This window comes from Oncorhynchus mykiss, chromosome 1 (assembly GCF_013265735.2).
Source record: "Oncorhynchus mykiss isolate Arlee chromosome 1, USDA_OmykA_1.1, whole genome shotgun sequence".
In the NCBI taxonomy this organism is placed as follows: domain Eukaryota; kingdom Metazoa; phylum Chordata; class Actinopteri; order Salmoniformes; family Salmonidae; genus Oncorhynchus; species Oncorhynchus mykiss.
Window position 1 is genome coordinate 36,289,384 of NC_048565.1, and position 20,964 is coordinate 36,310,347.

General features: G+C 45.1%; 1 protein-coding gene across 3 annotated transcripts in view; it reads right to left on the reverse strand.

Annotated features, from left to right (window-relative positions):
- Nucleotides 1-1,322: 1,322 nt before the first annotated feature.
- The window catches only part of LOC110522167 (putative adenosylhomocysteinase 3), a 31,572-nt gene continuing 11,930 nt past the window's right edge, over nt 1,323-20,964 (reverse strand). The window contains exons 2-17 of one of the 3 annotated variants that reach the window (XM_021600322.2): nt 13,522-13,627; nt 12,892-13,035; nt 12,467-12,567; nt 10,655-10,757; nt 10,381-10,475; nt 10,192-10,298; nt 6,820-6,936; nt 6,670-6,733; nt 6,449-6,537; nt 6,210-6,280; nt 2,740-2,834; nt 2,518-2,616; nt 2,370-2,438; nt 2,114-2,192; nt 1,889-2,009; nt 1,323-1,748 (exon numbers count right to left, since the gene is read on the reverse strand). In XM_021600322.2, coding sequence (XP_021455997.1) covers nt 1,742-1,748; nt 1,889-2,009; nt 2,114-2,192; nt 2,370-2,438; nt 2,518-2,616; nt 2,740-2,834; nt 6,210-6,280; nt 6,449-6,537; nt 6,670-6,733; nt 6,820-6,936; nt 10,192-10,298; nt 10,381-10,475; nt 10,655-10,757; nt 12,467-12,567; nt 12,892-13,035; nt 13,522-13,627 — 1,467 coding nt within the window. In that variant the 3' untranslated portion in view covers nt 1,323-1,741. The remainder of the gene's footprint in view (nt 1,749-1,888; nt 2,010-2,113; nt 2,193-2,369; nt 2,439-2,517; nt 2,617-2,739; nt 2,835-6,209; nt 6,281-6,448; nt 6,538-6,669; nt 6,734-6,819; nt 6,937-10,191; nt 10,299-10,380; nt 10,476-10,654; nt 10,758-12,466; nt 12,568-12,891; nt 13,036-13,521; nt 13,628-20,964) is intronic. The other 2 variants (XM_021600332.2, XM_036976868.1) reach the window with 2 other exon arrangements.

A 20,964-nucleotide genomic window follows, 5' to 3' on the forward strand; every position in this document is an offset into this window, starting at 1 on the left:
TCTGTGTAAGTGGGCGTTCTCTCTTTTACGTGAGCATGCTTTCCTACATGAGCTCACGGTTCCTTCATAATCTCTGGCATGCTCACACGAGAGAAGGAACGCCTACTTACACAGCTCAACAGCTGGCTCTGTCCTACTTATTGTGCTCTCCCTGCATGCCACACCCACCCCGCCCAGTGAGATGTCTCGCTTTCTTTACCGTCGCTGCACATAGCAGCCTACACTGGAGAAAGATGGACGAGAGAGATACCCACCACTACCCACCTGTCGTAGATATGAAAAGATAGGAGGGGTGTACGCAATACGGTGGAAACCCAACCAAGCCCTCGTGAGTTAGAGTAGAGTGCAGAAGAGGAGACCCAAGGATAGTCCTGCTGTGTCTAGGTAATACTGTGTAATATCAAGGCTTCTAAAGCACTGCTTTCAAAAGGCAGGTCACACAGCTATCTTACTGCCTCTTCTTCCAACGTGATCCCATAAACACTTTAGTACGTAATATAATCATCTGCTCTGAAGGATCATTATCCATGAGTGATGATGGAGAGGAGAGAGTGAGTGGAAGGCGGACGAGAGAGAGGGAGGGATCGGAACCTGATTAGTGAGCAGTCACTCAGATCTGAAGGAAAGGGGGGGCTGAGTGTTGATGAGCTGACTGTGCTCTTCCCAAAGACACACACACACAATTACACTCCACAGGTGGCCGTTGGCACCTTAATTGGGTATGATGTGCTAAGTAATGGCTAGAACTAATGGCCGGATTGGAATAAATGGAACGTTATCAAACACATGGTTTCCATGTGTTTGATACCATTCCATTTACTCCATTCCAGCCATTATTATGAGCCGTCCTCCCCTCACCAGCCTCCTATGCTACACACACACCAACTTGTTGAGCACCATTGGAAACAGTCATTGGTGGAGCATCTCATGGGGGGAGTCAAAGGAACACCCAGCTCACCAGGAGAGAGAGAGTTGCAACTAAAGAAAATGGCAACCTCACTGGGAGTCATTTCCCCAAAAGCCCTGACTGTTATCACCTCTCCAGTCTAGAAAGGGAATTTATAGTGAGTAAGGACTAAATCAGTCTACCTCCTCACCCCACAGATTATCCACAGGTCAGGAAGGAAGACCAAAACAAACATACAGGTCCATCTGCCACTGTATCTGCCACTGTGTGTGTGTGTGTGGGACATCATTCCACCACCTGGTGGGCATAGTTAGAACTACAGAGACAGAAACACTAGCTGTTTGTCTGAGGAGAGGAGTTTACGAGACTGGTGGGTCACATAACTTTGTCTTTGAAAAAATACAAGACAAAATGGTCAAATGTAACATTTTATTAATCTTTTACCTTTTGGTTATTCCTTATCTGCTTTTGTTTACATTCAGAAAGTTGAAACATTGTTTAGATACTGTATCTTTTGAGAAGATTTGTAACTGAAAGTAAGTCTATGAAAAAGTAGATAATCTGTGTTTCTCTATTACATGTTGACATACACCTCCTCCAAACCCAGGCTTTTGGGCACTAGAGTTATCTATTTATCTCTATGGGTCAGATGGCTCAGCAGGGGTCAGGGGTTAAAGGTCAGTCTGACCGTCATGTTTGGGGTGTTACAGCTCAGCGCTGGGCAACAGTTGCCCCACATACACAAATCTGATTCAGGTCTCCCTGGTCCTCGCTTCCTCTGAGCCACATGTCTTTGGGGTGCTCTGGTGTATCTTTGGTCTTCACTTCCATGGATTAGTACCTGCAATGAACACTCTCACTGTAAGCCACAGGAACATACTGGAACACCAAATGACATTACTGTTCATGTTCATTCCTACTTTTAGTGTGTATATGTGCACTATATGCTTGAGATGTGAGTGTGTGTGTGTGTTCACCCACCTGTAGTAGTTTGTTTTGAAGGGTCCAGTCTTGGTGAGGCCCAGGTATTTGGCCTGCTCATCAGTCAGCTCTGTGAGGTGGGCGTCAAACGTTGGCAGGTGGAGTCCGGCCACAAACTCGTCTGAAAACATGCAAGCACACACACACACACACCCAAACACAGTCACACTATACCCTGTCAACACCGGAGTAACGAAGCAGTAGGTAGGTAAGGTGGTGTCTCACCCATCTTCTTTGGCAGGAGGTAGACGTCTTTATTGTATCGTCCCTCTGGGGCATTGTACAGCTCAATCAGAGCCAGCGCCTGAGGGCATTACGTTACGTTATAGAAGTAGTATACCTAGAACATAATTAAATTACAAAGAGACTGTGGCTACAGAGGTCAGTTCCTTTTTATAGCGCATAAATGTAGCCCTCCACAGTAGAGCTTGTGTGTTTGCTGCGACCATGATGTCCCCTGCTGTGTGAGAGACAGACAGACCTGTGTGGTGGCGGTGATGGAGAGAATGAACGAGGGTACCGTGGAGCAGCTCAGATTCAACAGATGACCCTGAGAAAATATACACAAACTGAGAAACACACACACACACACACCAGTGATCACACACTTAACACACACAGGCACTGACCTCAGCCAGTAAGATAATTCTCTTGCCATCTGGCCAGATGACATGGTCCACCTGTGACCTCACTCTCTCCCAGGTCAACTCTGGGCTCCGCAGACTCGCCTGACAGAGGAAAAACACAGTGTGTCAACCTCTCTCTCACACACACACACACACACACACACACACACACACACACACACACACACACACACACACACACACACACACACACACACGTCTCACCACGTCTATCTCAGTGTTGGAGTGACCCATGTTACAGACGATGCAGCCGTTCTTCATTCTGTCTAGATAATCTCTTCCCACCACGTTCTTGTTGCCTGAGGACAAAACTGTGGCTGTTATATCCTGCCATAACCTGTCATAGCCCATCATTACCTACTGTAGGCTGACAGGTTCAGGAGGAGGGGGTGCTTTGGGGCTGAAGCCAGGGTTAGGATTGTGGTTGGGGTTGAGGCTAGGGTAAGAGTTGGGTTTGAACCGGGATGCGGACATGAAGCTAGGGTTAGGATTGTGGTTGGGGTTGTGGCTGAGAGTTGGGGTTGAACCGGGATGTGGACATGAAGCTAGGGTCAGGATTGTGGTTGGGGTTGAGGCTAGGGTTAGAGTTGGGGTTGAACCGGGATGTGGACATGAAGCTAGGGTTAGGATTGTGGTTGGGGTTGAGGCTAGGGTTAGAGTTGGGGTTGAACCGGGATGTGGACATGAAGCTAGGGTTAGGATTGTGGTTGGGGTTGAGGCTAAGGTTAGAGTTGGGGTTGAACCAGGATGTGGACATGAAGCTAGGGTTAGGATTGTGGTTGGGGTTGAGGCTAGGGTTGAACCGAAATGTAGACATGAAGTTACATGGAACCCAAACCGGCTGCACACGTGCGCCATCGTGCGCTATCGTGCATAAATGTATTTTGCCCCCCCTCACAAAACGCGATCACGACACGCAGGTAAAATATCAAAACAAACTCTGAACCAATTCCATTAATTTGGGGGCAGGTCGAAAATCATTAAACATGTATTTAAAAAAATAACATTTTATTTAACCTTTATTTAACCAGGTAGGCTAGTTGAGAACAAGTTCTCAATTGCAACTGCGACCTGGCCAAGATAAAGCATAGCAGTGTGAACAGACAACACAGAGTTACACATGGAGTAAACAATTAACAAGTCAATAACACAGTAGAAAAAAAGAGAGTCTATATACATTGTGTGCAAAAGGCATGAGGAGGTAGGCGAATAGTTACAATTTTGCAGATTAACACTGGAGTCATAAATGATCAGATGGTCATGTACAGGTGTGCAAAAGAGCAGAAAAGTAAATAAATAAAAACAGTATGGGGATGAGGTAGGTAAAATTGGGTGGGCTATTTACCGATAGACTATGTACAGCTGCAGCGATCGGTTAGCTGCTCAGATAGCAGATGTTTGAAGTTGGTGAGGGGGATAAAAGTCTCTAACTTCAGCGATTTTTGCAATTCGTTCCAGTCACAGGCAGCAGAGAACTGGAACGAAAGGCGGCCAAATGAGGTGTTGGCTTTAGGGATGATCAGTGAGATACACCTGCTGAAGCGCGTGCAACGGGTGGGTGTTGCTATCGTGACCAGTGAACTGAGATAAGGCGGAGCTTTGCCTAGCATGGACTTGTAGATGACCTGGAGCCAGTGGGTCTGGCGGCGAATATGTAGCGAATATGTAGACTAGAGCATACAGGTCGCAGTGGTGGGTGGTATAAGGTGCTTTAGTAACAAAACGGATGGCACTGTGATAAACTGCATCCAGTTTGCTGAGTAGAGTGTTGGAAGCTATTTTGTAGATGACATCGCCGAAGTCGAGGATCGGTAGGATAGTCAGTTTTACTAGGGTAAGTTTGGCAGCGTGAGTGAAGGAGGCTTTGTTGCGGAATAGAAAGCCGACTCTAGATTTGATTTTAGATTGGAGATGTTTGATATGAGTCTGGAAGGAGAGTTTACAGTCTAGCCAGACACCTAGGTACTTATAGATGTCCACATATTCTAGGTCGGAACCATCCAGGGTGGTGATGCTAGTCGGGCGTGCGGGTGCAGGCAGCGAACGGTTGAAAAGCATGCATTTGGTTTTACTAGCGTTTAAGAGCAGTTGGAGGCCACGGAAGGAGTGTTGTATGGCATTGAAGCTCGTTTGGAGGTTAGATAGCACAGTGTCCAAGGACGGGCCGGAAGTATACAGAATGGTGTCGTCTGCGTAGAGGTGGATCAGGGAATCGCCCGCAGCAAGAGCAACATCATTGATATATACAGAGAAAAGAGTCGGCCCGAGAATTGAACCCTGTGGCACCCCCATAGAGACTGCCAGAGGACCGGACAGCATGCCCTCCGAATGGCATGTTTAATGTATTTAGCTAGTTAGCTTGCACTTGCTAGCTAACGTTAATTTGTCCTATTTAGCTAGCTTGCTGTTGCTAGCTAATTTGTCCTGGGATATAAATATGGAGTTGTTATTTTACCTGAAATGCACAAGGACCTCTACTCCGACAAAAAATGGCCAACCGAATCGTTTCTAGTCATCTCTCCTCCTCCCAGGCTTTTTCATCGTTTAACTTATATGGTGATCGCATCTAAACTGTCATTGTATTACCACAACTATCGGCAAAACAGTTCGTCTTTCAGTCACCCACGTGGGTATAACCAATGAGGAGATGGCACGTGGGTACCTGCTTCCTCTCCCAAACCAATGAGGAGATGGGAGAGGCAGCACTTTCAGCGCGATCTGCGTCAGAAATAGGAATGAGTTCTATTTTAGCCCTTGGTGTCGCAGACGCTCGTTGGCGCGCGGGAGCAGTGTGGGTGCAATAATTGAATAACATGGATTTCTAAATTTAATTTGTGACTTTCGCGTACGCGACGTGTCCGTTCTGGTCAGCATGTTAGGGTTATGGTTGTGGTGAAGGCTAGGGTTAGGGATGAACAGGAATAGTTCACCTAAATTAAAAAATGACACATTTATTTCATTACTCTGTAAGCAGTCTATGGACAAGGTACTGTATGATAGCAATTGGTTTAGTTTCCCTTGCACCGTTTCCACATGCTAACATTTTAGCATTGGTGGCACAAATCCCTTTCAAGTCATGGGACCGATGATAGCAAGTTCAAATCCCCGAGCTGACAAGGTACAAATCTGTCGTTCTGCTCCTGAACAGGCAGGTAACCTACCGTTCCTAGGCCATCATTGAAAATAAGAATTTGTACTTAACTGACTTGCCTAGTTAAATAAAGGTAAAAAATATATTTTTTTGAAAGAACAAAATATACACTCTGATTGGAGGATTTCTAAAAATCGTCCACTGGTGGGGCTGCTGATCAAAATTCTCCTGATTATAAAAATATGCAATTTTTTTATGGAAAAATGTTGCAGCAACTATTGCTTCAAAGAAATGTATAGTTTATTATCAGCTTTAAGGTTAGGGTTGTGGTTGAGGCTAGTGTTAGGGCTAAACGGTGATGCGGACATGACGCTAAGGTTAGGGTTAGCCGGTCTCATTACAGCACACTGAAAGGGTTGGTAACATGAAAAACACTCCTACTGGAGAGTACATGTTTCAGGCAAAAAATGTACTCTACAATACTTCCATGTGTAACTTTTGTGAGCTATAGTTTGTGTGAGAGTTAAGCGCCTCTCGTTACTAGACCATTCACATTACCTCTGTGGGTGATGACATGTCTTACCCGTGCAGGTGATGACCATGTCCACCTGTCTGATGACGTCATTGAGCTTGACCAGTCTGAAGCAGTCCATGCTGGAACAGGGAGAGACATAAACACAAATAGTTCAACACTTGCTTCTACCACCTCCATGTCTTAACCCTTTTTCCACACACACACTCTCTCTCTCTCTCTCTCTCTCTCTCTCTCTCTCTCTCTCTCTCTCTCTCTCTCTCTCTCTCTCTCTCTCTCTCTCGTCATACCAGGCCTGCAGGGCACATATGGGGTCGACCTCTGTGATGTACACTATTGAGCCCATGGCCTTCAGAGCGGCAGAGCAACCTTTACCAACCTGGCCAAGGGAGAGGTGGGAGGAGAGGGTAGAAAGACAAACATTCATACACACAAATGGAGTAAACACATACAGTACATAGAGAGAACAATTTAGACCTCAGTGTTTAATAGGTGCTAATAAAATACTGACCTCTCCATAACCACACACCACAACCTGCTTTCCCCCAAACATCACATCTGTCAACCGTTTCAACCTAGGGGAGATGGGAGGGGAAAAGTAAAAGGACACACAAACACACACTCATGTTATTTCTGCATCTGTGTGTTTTAGTATACGTACCCATCCAGTATGGACTCCCTGCAGCAGTAGAGGTTGTCAAACATCTGTTTGGTGACTGAGTCATTGACGTTCATAGCAGGAACACACAGCCTCCCTGCCTTGGACAGCTGGTACAGCCTTGGGAAGAAGGGAAACACTGCTACCTTAGCACAACACATAGGCTGCATCTCAAATAGCAACCGATTACCTATTGTTATGGATTAGGTAAAGTAGTGAAGACAGCACACAACAGCTCTCTAACACTTCCACACTCCATTCCCCAGGGGGCAGCAGCAACCTTGTCCAGCTGTTGAGACTGGTTGCTACGGAGACAGGTGCTGCCCATTAAGATGGTCAGTCAGTGTCTGGCCGATCGAGTGTCATGTATTGTCATATTACGTCTTGTTCCTGTTCTTTCTCTTCACTCCGTCTCCCTCTGCTGGTCGTATTAGGTTACCTTCTCTTCCTCTCCTTCCCCCAGCTGCTCCTCATCTTCTCTAACTACCTCGTTCACCCTTTTCCCACCTGTTCCCTTTTTTCCCTCTGATTAGGTCTCTATTTCTCTCTCTGTTCCTGCTTCTGTCTTTGTCAGATTCTCGTTTGAGTTTCTCATGCCAGAACCAAACTATCGTCTCGTTTGCTTCAACCTTGTCCTGTCCTGTCGGAATCTGCCTGTTCATCTGAGGCTACGTGTGATCAGGTACCTCTGTCCTCTACAACCCAGCTATTCTCCTCTGCTGCTAGAAGGGGACTCTAACCCAGCTATTCTCCTCTGCTGCTAGAAGGGGAACTCTTCTGTGATATTCAGAAGGACTTTATGTTTCATTTGTTGCCCTCTCTGCGGGTTGTTTATTTTGCCATCATATACATTTTAAGAGGATCTATGTCTTACCTGTGTTTTGGACATTAAAGGACTCTGTTTTTGTTAAACCGCTTTTGGGTCCTCACTCACGTGCATAACATCGAGAGCTCAAGAGGGACAGAGTTGGCCCTTGACCAAGGTAAGGATGCTGTCTCCTTTGGCACATGCACACTTAACACCTAGGCACATATGCTGATTTCTCACATAGATGCACACATTCATTCAGGTTACAGACCATTTAACTAGGCCAAAACCCATAGTGGGTGTTTGAGCCAGCAGTGTTTTGTGCTGAGGTAGATGATAGTTGGGGTTTGCTCAAGCTAACAATAGCAGATGCGTTGAGCAAGTTAGAGGTTGCAGTGCTGTTATTGGAGAAGTGGAGTAAGTTCTTGCCGTTGGTTCTGGTGGATAGCAGTCAGGAGGAAGAAGACTGGTGAGCGTAGAACAGGAAATAGCACTCTTGAAAAAGCAGGTGAATGAAGGGCTGCATAGAGGGGAGAAAGTTTGTTTCCAGTCAGTCTTGTCACTAAACCAGTTTCCACCAGTGATTTTATTTTATTTTTTTAACCCCAGTGAAAAGTCTCAGGGGGTGGAATCTCTCAAGGAGTTTTGTGGTATCCCCAGTTTGAAGTCACTCCGGTTCATCAGAGTGCTGATGATAAACCAGATAGGGAAGATGATGATTTGTGATTTTCTAAACTAGATTGGTTCCCAGGATATAGTTCTCCCTAGTGCAACCTGGACTCAGGGGTAGACGTAACATTTTAGTATGATATGTTGTGTTTTGTATGGCATGTATTAATTTGTGGCTATGCATCAACTATTTCATATTACAATTTGTATAATTTGTTAAGAATTTAAAGTTGTACAATATGTTACGAATTGCAATTTGTACAATAGAATTTGCTAAATGTATAATGTTACAAATTTTACTTTGTTGTGGCTAATGTTAGCTGGTTGGCTAGGTGGCTAACACCAATGTTAGCTAGGCTAGGGGTTAAGGTTAGGGGTTAGGTTAAAGGGTTATGGTTAGGGGAAGGGTTAGCTAACCTGCTAAGTAGAGGCAAAGTAGCTAGGCAGTAGTAAGTAATTGTAAAGTTGCCCGTGATGAGATTCGAACACGCAACTTTTCTAAATGCTCACGCTATACGCCCACCAATGCATCATACTTTAATTTTGCCTTTGTTAACCTTCTGTCTTATGTAATCACTATCAATAGTAAAATATCATACTAATTTACTATGCTACATCTAGTCTGAGACCAGACTGCCTAGTGAGAAAGGTGATTCTTGTATGTCTCTAGCTGAGACCGTCTGGGCAGAGATGTGATGTTGTGTACCTTCTGCAGGTTGAGGATGAGGTTGATTCATGTATCAATTTAGGGGAGACATTCTTTGTTAGATAGTGACAATGAGCAAGTTAGATTCAGAGGTTGTTAGTGATTCTTTTGTTCCTTTAGCTGACATAATCTTTGCCAAAGTACTTGAGATTGTGGTTCCTCCGCAGGCTGACCATGCGGTTGTTAGGGTGTCAGGTGTTGATTTAGCTGACACGTTTTATTAATAAGCTGTGGTAGGGAGGAGATTCTTCCCAGTCACAAGGTGATGTTAGTGAGGATCTGCTGGAAGAGCCGGTCTGGGTTTTGCTGGGTGAGACTGCTGGGTTTTGTGACGAGAATCAGGAGCTTGAAGAAATTAGTTGTGGAAAAGCCAGATCCACCCATGTTTTGACTTCCTGTTGTTGAGAGGTTAGTTCCGGCATCATGTAGGCCAAGTGTGTCTCCTGTTACTTTCCTCCACCTTAATTGAGGAGGATCTGGCTAACAGTTCCCCTCCAGTGAGTGCTTAGGGCTGGAGAAAAGAGGCGATTGGGAACATGATGGTGTTCCTAGTGAGTTGGCTGAAGTTGTGGTTGATGTTTACTTGTCTCTGGTGGTTGCTTCAAGTCTCTTATAGCTGGTTACATATCAGATGGAGCTTGTTGCTTGTGTCCATGGGCTGAGTGAATGGAGTTGGTCTCAGTTTAGAACCAGACGGGTTATTGTCCCTTGGTTTGGTCAAGTCAGAGACTTTAGTCAGGAAGAAATTGTGTGATGGTTTTGTTTTTTGACTGGTTTCCTTTTGAGGGTTTCTGTAGTCAGGTTGTGTAACCGCAGCTCTAGTGTACATATTTTGTCTCTTCAGATGAGGAAGTTTTATGGAAAATGAATAGAAAACAAAAGTATAAAAGTTTGGAATAATGTGGAAAATATCGTTTTTTTGGACTCTGGTCAAATCTAGTGCGCTATATAGGGAATATGGTGTCAATTGGGGCACAGACACAGTGTAGCAGTCTAATTATGTCACAAGTGTTAGCTTCTTTCATTAAATGTATGTGGCATGTGCTGTCCTTATTTACACAGGTGACTCGACACAAGTTGTAATGACTAAGTCAAACAATAGGCTTATCATACCTGAAAAATCCATTGTTTTAGATAGGCACGTCTTCTAATCTATCTAAAACAATCAGAGGCATGGGTGCTCCAATCCCACCTGTGAACGCCTGTGACGCTCTCCTCCACGATACCCTTGATCATCTTGAACATGCTGGGGTATTTCTTATCGATCCAGTGGGTCAGGTCTCCCCCATCATCCAGGATCTGAGAAATGCAGAGAATCCATCCATGACTGGATTAAACCGGATCATAGCTGTCTAATGTGAGAGCTAGGCCTATACTGTACCATATTGGGCTGCCAGGCCTCCAGGCTGACACAGTGGTCAATACACCACCAGAAGTCATCCTCCGACTCCCCCTTCCACGCAAACACAGGGAAGCCTGAGAGAGAGAGACAGAATACGGGAGAGGGCAAAGGAGAGTTTATTGTATTTCTGTAGATTACTGAGTTTGAGAGATGAGGGACTTGTGGGGGGTAAAAAGTAAAGAGAGAGCTGAGAAGACAGTGGTGAGAAAAAGTGACAGCGGAGAGAGCAAGAGTAATACTGTGTGTGTCTCACCTTCCTCAGCCAGAGCTGCAGCTGCAGCGTTCTGGGTGGAGTAGATGTTACAGGCTGCCCAGCGACACTGAGCCCCCAACGCAGACAGAGTCTCCATCAACACCTACAGGAACAAATACAGTGCCTTGCGAAAGTATTCGGCCCCCTTGAACTTTGCGACCTTTTGCCACATTTCAGGCTTCAAACATAAAGATATAAAACTGTATTTTTTTGTGAAGAATCAACAACAAGTGGGACACAATCATGAAGTGGAACGACATTTATTGGATATTTCAAACTTTTTTAACAAATCAAAAACTGAAAAATTGGGCGTGCAAAATTATTCAGCCCCTTTACTTTCAGTGCAGCAAACTCTCTCCAGAAGTTCAGTGAGGATCTCTGAATGATCCAATGTTGACCTAAATGACTAATGATGATAAATACAATCCCACCTGTGTGTAATCAAGTCTCCGTATAAATGCACCTGCACTGTGATAGTCTCAGAGGTCCGTTAAAAGCGCAGAGAGCTTCATGAAGAACAAGGAACACACCAGGCAGGTCCGAGATACTGTTGTGAAGAAGTTTAAAGTCGGATTTGGATACAAAAAGATTTCCCAAGCTTTAAACATCCCAAGGAGCACTGTGCAAGCGATAATATTGAAATTGAAGGAGTATCAGACCACTGCAAATCTACCAAGACCTGGCCGTCCCTCTAAACTTTCAGCTCATACAAGGAGAAGACTGATCAGAGATGCAGCCAAGAGGCCCATGATCACTCTGGATGAACTGCAGAGATCTACAGCTGAGGTGGGAGACTCTGTCCATAGGACAACAATCGTATATTGCACAAATCTGGCCTTTATGGAAGAGTGGCAAGAAGAAAGCCATTTCTTAAAGATATCCATAAAAAGTGTTTAAAGTTTGCCACAAGCCACCTGGGAGACACACCAAACATGTGGAAGAAGGTGCTCTGGTCAGATGAAACCAAAATTGAACTTTTTGGCAACAATGCAAAACGTTATGTTTGGCGTAAAAGCAACACAGCTGAACACACCATCCCCACTGTCAAACATGGTGGTGGTGGCAGCATCATGGTTTGGGCCTGCTTTTCTTCAGCATGGACAGGGAAGATGGTTAAAATTGATGGGAAGATGGATGGAGCCAAATACAGGACCATTCTGGAAGAACCTGATGGAGTCTGCAAAAGACCTGAGACTGGGACGGAGATTTGTCTTCCAACAAGACAATGATCCAAAACATAAAACAAAATCTACAATGGAATGGTTCAAAAATAAACATATCCAGGTGTTAGAATGGCCAAGTCAAAGTCCAGACCTGAATCCAATCGAGAATCTGTGGAAAGAACTGAAAACTGCTGTTCACAAATGCTCTCCATCCAACCTCACTGAGCTCGAGCTGTTTTGCAAGGAGGAATGGGAAAAACTTTCAGTCTCTCGATGTGCAAAACTGATAGACATACCCCAAGCGACTTACAGCTGTAATCGCAGCAAAAGGTGGCGCTACAAAATATTAACTTAAGGGGGCTGAATAATTTTGCACGCCCAATTTTTCAGTTTTTGATTTGTTAAAAAAAGTTTGAAATATCCAATAAATGTCGTTCCACTTCATGATTGTGTCCCACTTGTTGTTGATTCTTCACAAAAAAATACAGTTTTATATCTTTATGTTTGAAGCCTGAAATGTGGCAAAAGGTCGCAAAGTTCAAGGGGGCCGAATACTTTCGCAAGGCACTGTATGTGCACGCGGTCACACGCAAATACACACAGTCCAATTTCAGTGATTCAGTGTCTGTTTGTGTGCATGCATACTCACGGCTGTGTGAGCGGTGATGTGAGTGCAGCCCACTACTTTAGCTCCAGCCAGTGGCTTCTCTCCCTCTGCTCTCTTTCTCAGGGACATCAGAGCTGGCATCTCTACACAGAGAGATGAGGGAGAAGGAAAGAAAGGGGAGAGAACTTGACACACCTTGAGTCATGTTCCTCCCTCTCTCTTACCTTACTCTTTAACACACACACACTCTTTGAAAAAAAAAAAAAAAGGTCCTGTCCCCTTTGAAGAACCCTTTTTGGTTCCAGGTAGATCCCTTTTGGTAGAAACCTTTCCACAGAGGTTTTTTACTTGGAACCTAAAAGAGTTCTACCTGGAACAAAAAGGTTTCTACTATGGGGACAGCTGAAGAACCCCTTTTGAAACAATTTTTCCTAAGAGCATTACACACCTCTTCCATTCCCTCTCACCTTGCTCAGCGATCGTTATCTCCCTGCGTCCGAGGCCGGCCTGTCTGATGTTCTTGACGCAGAAGTCTTGATGTCCCTTAGAGCTCCTCTGCTGCCGGATTCTAGGAGACGTCGCATCCTCTGAACTGTCTGTGTACGACGCAGCTAAGGGTGTGAGGGGTTAACAGAGTAACACCAGGCACAATTAAACAGTATGAGCTGGATAAACCATCTAGGGTTAACTGAAATCTCCCATTGGACCAATAGTCAAATGGCAACAGATTACAACTGTTATCAGCAAAAATAGAGAAGCAAAATAAACCGTTATTTATACCTTCCAATGGATTGTAAATCTGGAAACAGCTACAATATTATGAATCAGCCTTGTTGTGTTTGAGGTTTAAGTACGTGCTATGTACAGTTGGGATTACTGCTCCTTCTCTGTCTGAGAACAGCTAACTAGACAGATAAGGAGTAAATGAAAGAGGTAATTCCTCTGAAGACTTTCTCTCAATGAAAGTTTGGCTGAGGGAGAAAGACTCAAAACGTATCTCACTGTAACAACCCGCTGGGACAACAGCCAGACATGGGCAGCTATACACTTAGAGACAAAACACACCGTGCCGACAAAGCTGGTGTGTGTGTGTGTACCTGAGTTGTAGTTATCTGTGGAGGACTGGGAGAAAGAACGGGAGCGACGACTGGTCTTACTAAGACGTTGGTTAAAATCCTGCTTCTGATCAGCAAACTGGATTTGCTGTGGAGAAAGAGGGAGGGAGAGAATCACTTTTGAGACCAGCGAAACAAACCGGGTCACACAGACACCAGGGTTACAGTACATCCATCGCTTCGTCCAAGGCATTATATCAACTTGTTATCTCCACATAAGGAACAAAACACACAGAGAGAGAAGATGCAGGAATGTTGGTCATCTTATCAAGAGGCTCACATCGTTCTCTCACTCTCATCATAGCTAACACTTGCACACCTTCTCCCTCTCCCTAACACACTCTCCATGACATGGTCTCTCATTCTCTTTCCCTTCTCCATGTTTCTCTCACTTTCCAAAGCTCCCCTTTTTCTCTCCGTCCCTCTGTCCCTCTCTGTCTCAACACCCGTTGTGGTGGAAGGTGCCCACTTAGCCATGCCTAGTGTCTGCTCCCTCTGTCACAGTCTCACATTTTATTTGTACACATACACATGATAATTAAGCAGATGTTATTGCGGGTGTAGCGAAATACTGGTGTTTCTAGCTCCAACAGTGCAGTAATATCTAACAATTCACAACAGTATACACATAACCTAAACGTAAAATAATGGAATTAAGGAACATTTTCTGGGCTAATAATGTAAAAAATAACGGACAAAAAAAACTAAATACTGCAAAGTTTCTTAGGAGCTAGAAGCAAAATCCACTCCTGTGTGCGGTGAGCACTCAGAGAGAGACGCACATAAAGGTACAGAAAGGCCCAATGTGAAACTTTAATCAGAAATTTCAGTTATAAACCATTTGTATGTACTGTATTGTAGCCTACATGTATTTGTAGTGTATGGCTTCCTTGTCTGAGCAGCTGAACTGAGGCATTGGACGGTTCCCCTGGTCTGCCACATAAGGGCAGTGTTTCCACTGGTAGGGCCTGCAGTTCTCATTTGTCCATCAATGAACTCACACATGGCACCACCTTCACATTAACCTTCTCCATGACAAAACAGCCCCAAGCCTGAACAGCCCCTAGCCCCTTCCACTAGATCCTTCCAGCTTGTGTTTACAGCTTGTGTTTTGTTTACAAGCTGTCCTATGGGATCCCTTCAGGTGTGAATGCATCAGCAGGGTAGAGCTTTGGAGGGAGGGGATGGGATTCGGAGGTAGAACACTACACACTGTAGAAAGACTGTACAACTTACTGATAACTTGTACCAACCTGACCCATACGGCTCTCTTTCTATGTAGACACTGCGGCTGTTGAAAGAGACTACACACTCAATCACTGACTTGTTTACATTGAACAGAAAGAGATATACTGTAGGTAAATTCAGCCTGTACTTAACTGTCTAATGCAGCCGTTTTTAATCTCCATATCAAATCATTTCTGGGTAACAATTAAGTATCTTACTGTGATTTGCTTTTAATGAAAGAAACAGAAATAGCTTCTTAGCAAAGAGCAATTTCTCAAGAGCAATTTTGTCTTCACTATTATTCTACATACATTGTAGAATAGTAGTGAAGACATCAAAACTATGAAACAACACATATGGAATCAAGTAGTAACCAAAAAAGTATTATACAAATAAAAATATTTTTTAGCTTCTTCAAAGTAGCCACCCTTCACCTCGATGACAGCTTTGCACACTCTTGGCATTCTCTCAACCAGCTTCATGAGGAATACTTTTCCAACAGTCTTGAAGGAGTTCCCACATACGCTGAGCACTTGTTGGCTGGTTTTCTTTCACTCTGCGGTCAAACTCATCCCAAACCATCTCAATTGGGTTGAAGTCGGGTGATTGTGGTGTCCAGGTCATCTGATGCAGCACTCCATCGCTCTCCTTCTTGGTCAAATAGCCCTTACACAGCTCGGAGGTGTGTTTTGGGTCATTGTCCTGTTGAAAAACAAAACAAATGGTAGTCCCACTAAGCACAAACCAGATGGGATGGCGTATCGCTGCAGAATGCTGTGATAACTTTGCTGGTTAAGTGTGCCTTGAATTCTAAATAAATCACAGACAGTGTTACCAGCAAAGCACCCCCACACCATCACACCACCTCCTCCATGCTTCATGGTGGGAACCACACATGGTGATCATCCGTTCACCCACTCTGCGTCTCACAAAGACACAGCAGTTGGAACCAAAAATCTCAAATTTCTAATGTACATTGCTTATGTTTCTTGGCCCAAGCAAGTCTATTTTTCTTATTGGTGTCCATTAGTAGTGGTTTCTTTGCAGCAATTTGACCACGATGGCCTGATTCACGCAGCCTCCTCTGGTCAGATGATATTGAGATGTCTGTTCAACTCTGTCAAGCATTTATTTGGGCTGCAATCTGAGGTGCAGTTAACTCTAATTACCTTATCCTCTGCAGCAGAGGGAGCTCTGGATCTTCCTTTCCTGTGGCGGTCCTCATGTGATAGCCAGTTTCATCATAGCGCTTGATGGTTTTTGTGACAGCACTTGAAGAAACTTTTAAAGGTCTTGAAATGTTCTGCATTGACAGACCTTCATGTCTTAAAGTAATGATGGACTGTCGTTCCTTTATTCTCATTTGAGCTGTTTTTCCCATAATATGGACTTGGTCTTTTACCAAATAGGGCAAAATTCTGTATGCCACCCCTACCTTGTCACAACACAACTCATTGGCTCAAACGCATTAAGCAGGAAAGAAATTCCACATTCACTTTTAACTGTCACGTCTGCTACCGCCACGTCTGCTCCCGCCTGGCGCTTTTGGGGCGCCAGGCTGCCCTGCATCACGCATTCCTATCATCCATTACGCACACCTGCCTTCCCTCATCACGCGCATCAGCGATATTGGACTCACCTGGACTCACTCCTCACCTATTATTACCTCCCCTATATTTGTCAGTTCCCCAGCTCTGTTCCCCACTTCTGCATTGATTGTTTTTTGTCTGTGTTTACTCATATGCTGACGCTGTTCCTGTCTCGTTCCATGTCCGTTCCTTATTAAATGTTTGACTCCCCGTACCTGCTTCGTCTCGCCAGCGTCATCCCATGTGACATTAACAAGGCACACCTGTTAATTGAAATTCATTCCAGGTGACTACTTCATGAAGCTGGTTGAGAGAATTCCAAGAGTGTGCAAGCTGTCATCAATGCAAAGTGTGGCTACCTTGAAGAAACTCAAATTTGTTCAACACCTTTTTTGTTACTACATGATTCCATATATGTTAGTTACTATTTAATAGTTTATTTTTTTGAACTGCATTTTGGGGAATTGTTTGTAAGCAAGCATTTCACTGTATTCTGCACCAGTTGTATTTGGTGCATGTGATAAATCAAATGTGATTTGATTTTGATAAGGAAATAATACTGACTTTTACAATAACAGTTTCATCGGCTGTACAATATGATACAAAACATAGGAAACCATAGTTTTGACTGCACTGGGCTTTTAAAGTGGAACTGACAGCATTTTAGCAACATGAACTCTTATTCAAATTTGTTCATATACACCACTAGGAATTTTCTGAGAAGTATACAGTTAAATATGGTCGTTTTCATACTTTCATAGAATGTTTGGGAATGACAGAGTAAGGCATGTGTGAATATTCTAAAGCAATATGGTGTGCGAAAGCTTTCACATATAGTCCTCTTAAAAAGAACCGATCTCAGTCCTCTTTAATAAAGTGAAATAACACATTTTTCTTTGTATTCACATTGCACTTGCCTTTGAATGAGGACTCGGCTCTTTTGCCAGTTCACTTCACATCGCCTATTTTGTGGTCATCTTCCTCTTTGAGTTCACATTGCTATGTTTAGAAAGTAACCAATGTCTATTTCCAACATTCACTCAATGCACACAGTTTTTTTTTTACAAAGCTCAGGACAAGCCATTCCATCAGAACGTGTTATCGAGAAGCTAGATATACCTACTTATATTTTGGGAGCTAAGAGATTGCATTTAGCTAAAGGATGAGACATAATAATTGTAATCAGAAGATACTATTAACATGTAAATATCATTGGTAACAAAATAAATAGCAGAAGAGTAACTACAGATTAAATAAGGCTGTAATTAAAAAGTGTACACCCAGTGTAGGCTACTGCCCCCTTTAAGACCTAGAATAGATGTTGTACCCCATGTTGTGATTCTCACCAAATATATGTTGTCTTCTCAAACTATTCAAACCGCACAATCAATAAACAGTTGATGAAGCTCTCTTAGTCTGTAGATCACATATTGCAAAGAAATAATCTAAACAAAAAACTCCACACCAATTTGGGAATTTCTGTGCATCAATATCCAAAAACAGGACACATTTTTTTTCAGCGAACCTGCACGTCATCCCCCTCTCTCTTTTGTGGCACCAATGTGAGGGGTTATTGCAGAGAAAACAGTGTTGCAGTAGTCTAGTGTGTGGTGCGGGAATGATGACAAGTGAACCTGGGGAGCTTTGTGTTCACATTGCCCTAAAAAAGAGAACCGAATCGCGGAATTCAAGCAAACCGAACTCAAACGACCTCTCGAGAGATGGCTGAGGGGCCTGAGTTCCTTTTGAGTGTTCACACTGCACAAAATATTAAGCGAAAAGCACTGAGTTCACAACAATTGGGACCAAGTGTGAAAACACCCCTATAGACACTGCAGTAAATAAAACCTAATAAAAATGTGTCAGTCTTGTCCAAGGACTGGACTACACAGACCGGTGCACCATAGCCAATCAGAGCTACAGTAGACCTACATACAAATTAGCTATTTGCCACACTGGCCTGCCATCATTCATTTTGAACTGGACTGTGTGTTTACAGGCAGTAACAACATAACTAATTTAGATCATTAGAAAGTATTCCCCAAAATACACTTGAATGGATTTCTGCAAATATGTAAATACCACGGGAGTCCTCTTACATTTGGAAACATTACAAGTCTATTTTTTTTAAATGTGTTACGGTGCGTGAATGAGGACCCAAAAGCGAATTAACGTAAACAGAGCTTCTTTAATAACAAAACATACGTAGGCTCAGATGGACCGGCAGACAGGACAAGGTTGCAGCAAACATGACGATAGTCTGGTTCAGGCATGAATAACACAAACAAGAATCCGACAAAGACAGGAGCAGAAACAGAGAGAGATATAGAGGACTAATCAGAGGGAAAAAGGGAACAGGTGGGAAAAGGGGTGACGAGGTAGTTAGGAGGAGACAAGGAACAGCTGGGGGAAAGAGGGGGAGAAAAGCTAACCTAATAACGACCAGCAGAGGGAGACAGGGTGAAGGGAAAGGACAGAAACAAGACACAACATGACAATACATGACAGTACCCCCCCACTCACCGAGCGCCTCCTGGCGCACTCGAGGAGGAAACCTGGCGGCAACGGAGGAAATCATCGATCAGCGCACGGTCCAGCACGTCCCGAGAGGGAACCCAACTCCTCTCCTCAGGACCGTACCCCTCCCAATCTACTAGGTACTGATGACCACGGCCCCGAGGACGCATGTCCAAAATCCTACGGACCCTGTAGATGGGTGCGCCCTCGACAAGGATGGGGGGGGGGGGGGGAAGACGAGCGGGGGCGCGAAGAACGGGCTTGACACAGGAGACATGGAAGACCGGGTGGACGCGACGAAGATATCGCGGAAGAAGAAGTCGAACTGCGACAGGATTAATGATCTGGGAAATACGGAACGGACCAATGAACCGCGGGGTCAACTTGCGAGAAGCGGTCTTAAGGGGAAGGTTCTGAGTGGAGAGCCAAACTCTCTGACCGCGACAATATCTAGGACTCTTAGTTCTACGCTTATTAGCAGCCCTCACAGTCTGCGCCCTATAACGGCAAAGTGCAGACCTGACCCTCTTCCAGGTGCGCTCGCAACGTTGGACAAAAGCCTGAGCGGAGGGGACGCTGGACTCGGCGAACTGAGATGAGAACAGCGGAGGCTGGTACCCGAGGCTACTCTGAAAAGGAGATAGCCCGGTCGCAGACGAAGGAAGCGAGTTGTGGGCGTATTCTGCCCAGGGGAGCTGTTCTGACCAAGACGCAGGGTTGCGAAAAGAAAGACTGCGTAAGATGCGACGAATAGTCTGATTGGCCCGTTCTGCTTGACCGTTAGACTGGGGGTGAAAGCCGGAAGAGAGACTGACGGAAGCCCCAATCAAACGGCAAAACTCCCTCCAAAATTGAGACGTGAATTGCGGACCTCTGTCCGAAACGACGTCTGACGGAAGGCCATGAATTCTGAAAACATTCTCGATGATGATTTGTGCCGTCTCTTTAGCAGAAGGAAGCTTAGCAAGGGGAATAAAATGAGCCGCCTTAGAGAACCTGTCGACAACCGTAAGAATAACAGTCTTCCCCGCTGACGAAGGCAGTCCGGTGACAAAATCTAAGGCGATGTGAGACCACGGTCGAGAGGGAATGGGAAGCGGCCTGAGACGGCCGGCAGGAGGGGAGTTACCGGACTTAGTCTGCGCGCAGACCGAACAAGCAGCCACGAAGCGACGCGTGTCATGCTCCCGGGTGGGCCACCAAAAACGCTGGCGAATGGAAGCAAGCGTACCCCGAACGCCAGGGTGGCCGGCTAACTTGGCAGAGTGAGCCCACTGAAGAACGGCCAGACGAGTAGGAACGGGAACGAAAAGAAGGTTCCTGGGACAAGCGCGCGGCGACGGAGTTTGAGTGAGTGCTTGCTTTACCTGCCTCTCAATTCCCCAGACAGTCAACCCGACAACACGCCCCTCAGGGAGAATCCCCTCGGGGTCAGTGGAGGCTACTGAAGAACTGAAGAGACGAGATAAAGCATCAGGCTTGGTGTTCTTAGAGCCCGGACGATAAGAAATCACGAACTCGAAACGAGCGAAAAACAGCGCCCAGCGCGCCTGACGCGCATTAAGTCGTTTGGCAGAACGGATGTACTCAAGGTTCCTATGGTCAGTCCAAACGACAAAAGGAACGGTCGCCCCCTCCAACCACTGTCGCCATTCGCCTAGGGCTAAGCGGATGGCGAGCAGTTCGCGGTTTCCCACATCATAGTTACGTTCCGACGGCGACAGGCGATGAGAAAAATACGCGCAAGGGTGGACCTTGTCGTCAGAGAGGGAGCGCTGAGAAAGAATGGCTCCCACGCCCACCTCTGACGCGTCAACCTCGACCACGAACTGTCTAGAGACGTCAGGTGTAACAAGGATAGGAGCGGATGTAAAACGATTCTTGAGGAGATCAAAAGCTCCCTGGGCGGAAACGGACCACTTAAAGCACGTCTTGACAGAAGTAAGGGCTGTGAGAGGAGCTGCCACCTGACCGAAATTACGGATGAAACGACGATAGAAGTTCGCGAAGCCGAGAAAGCGCTGCAGCTCGACGCGTGACTTAGGGACGGGCCAATCAATGACAGCCTGGACCTTAGCGGGATCCATCTTAA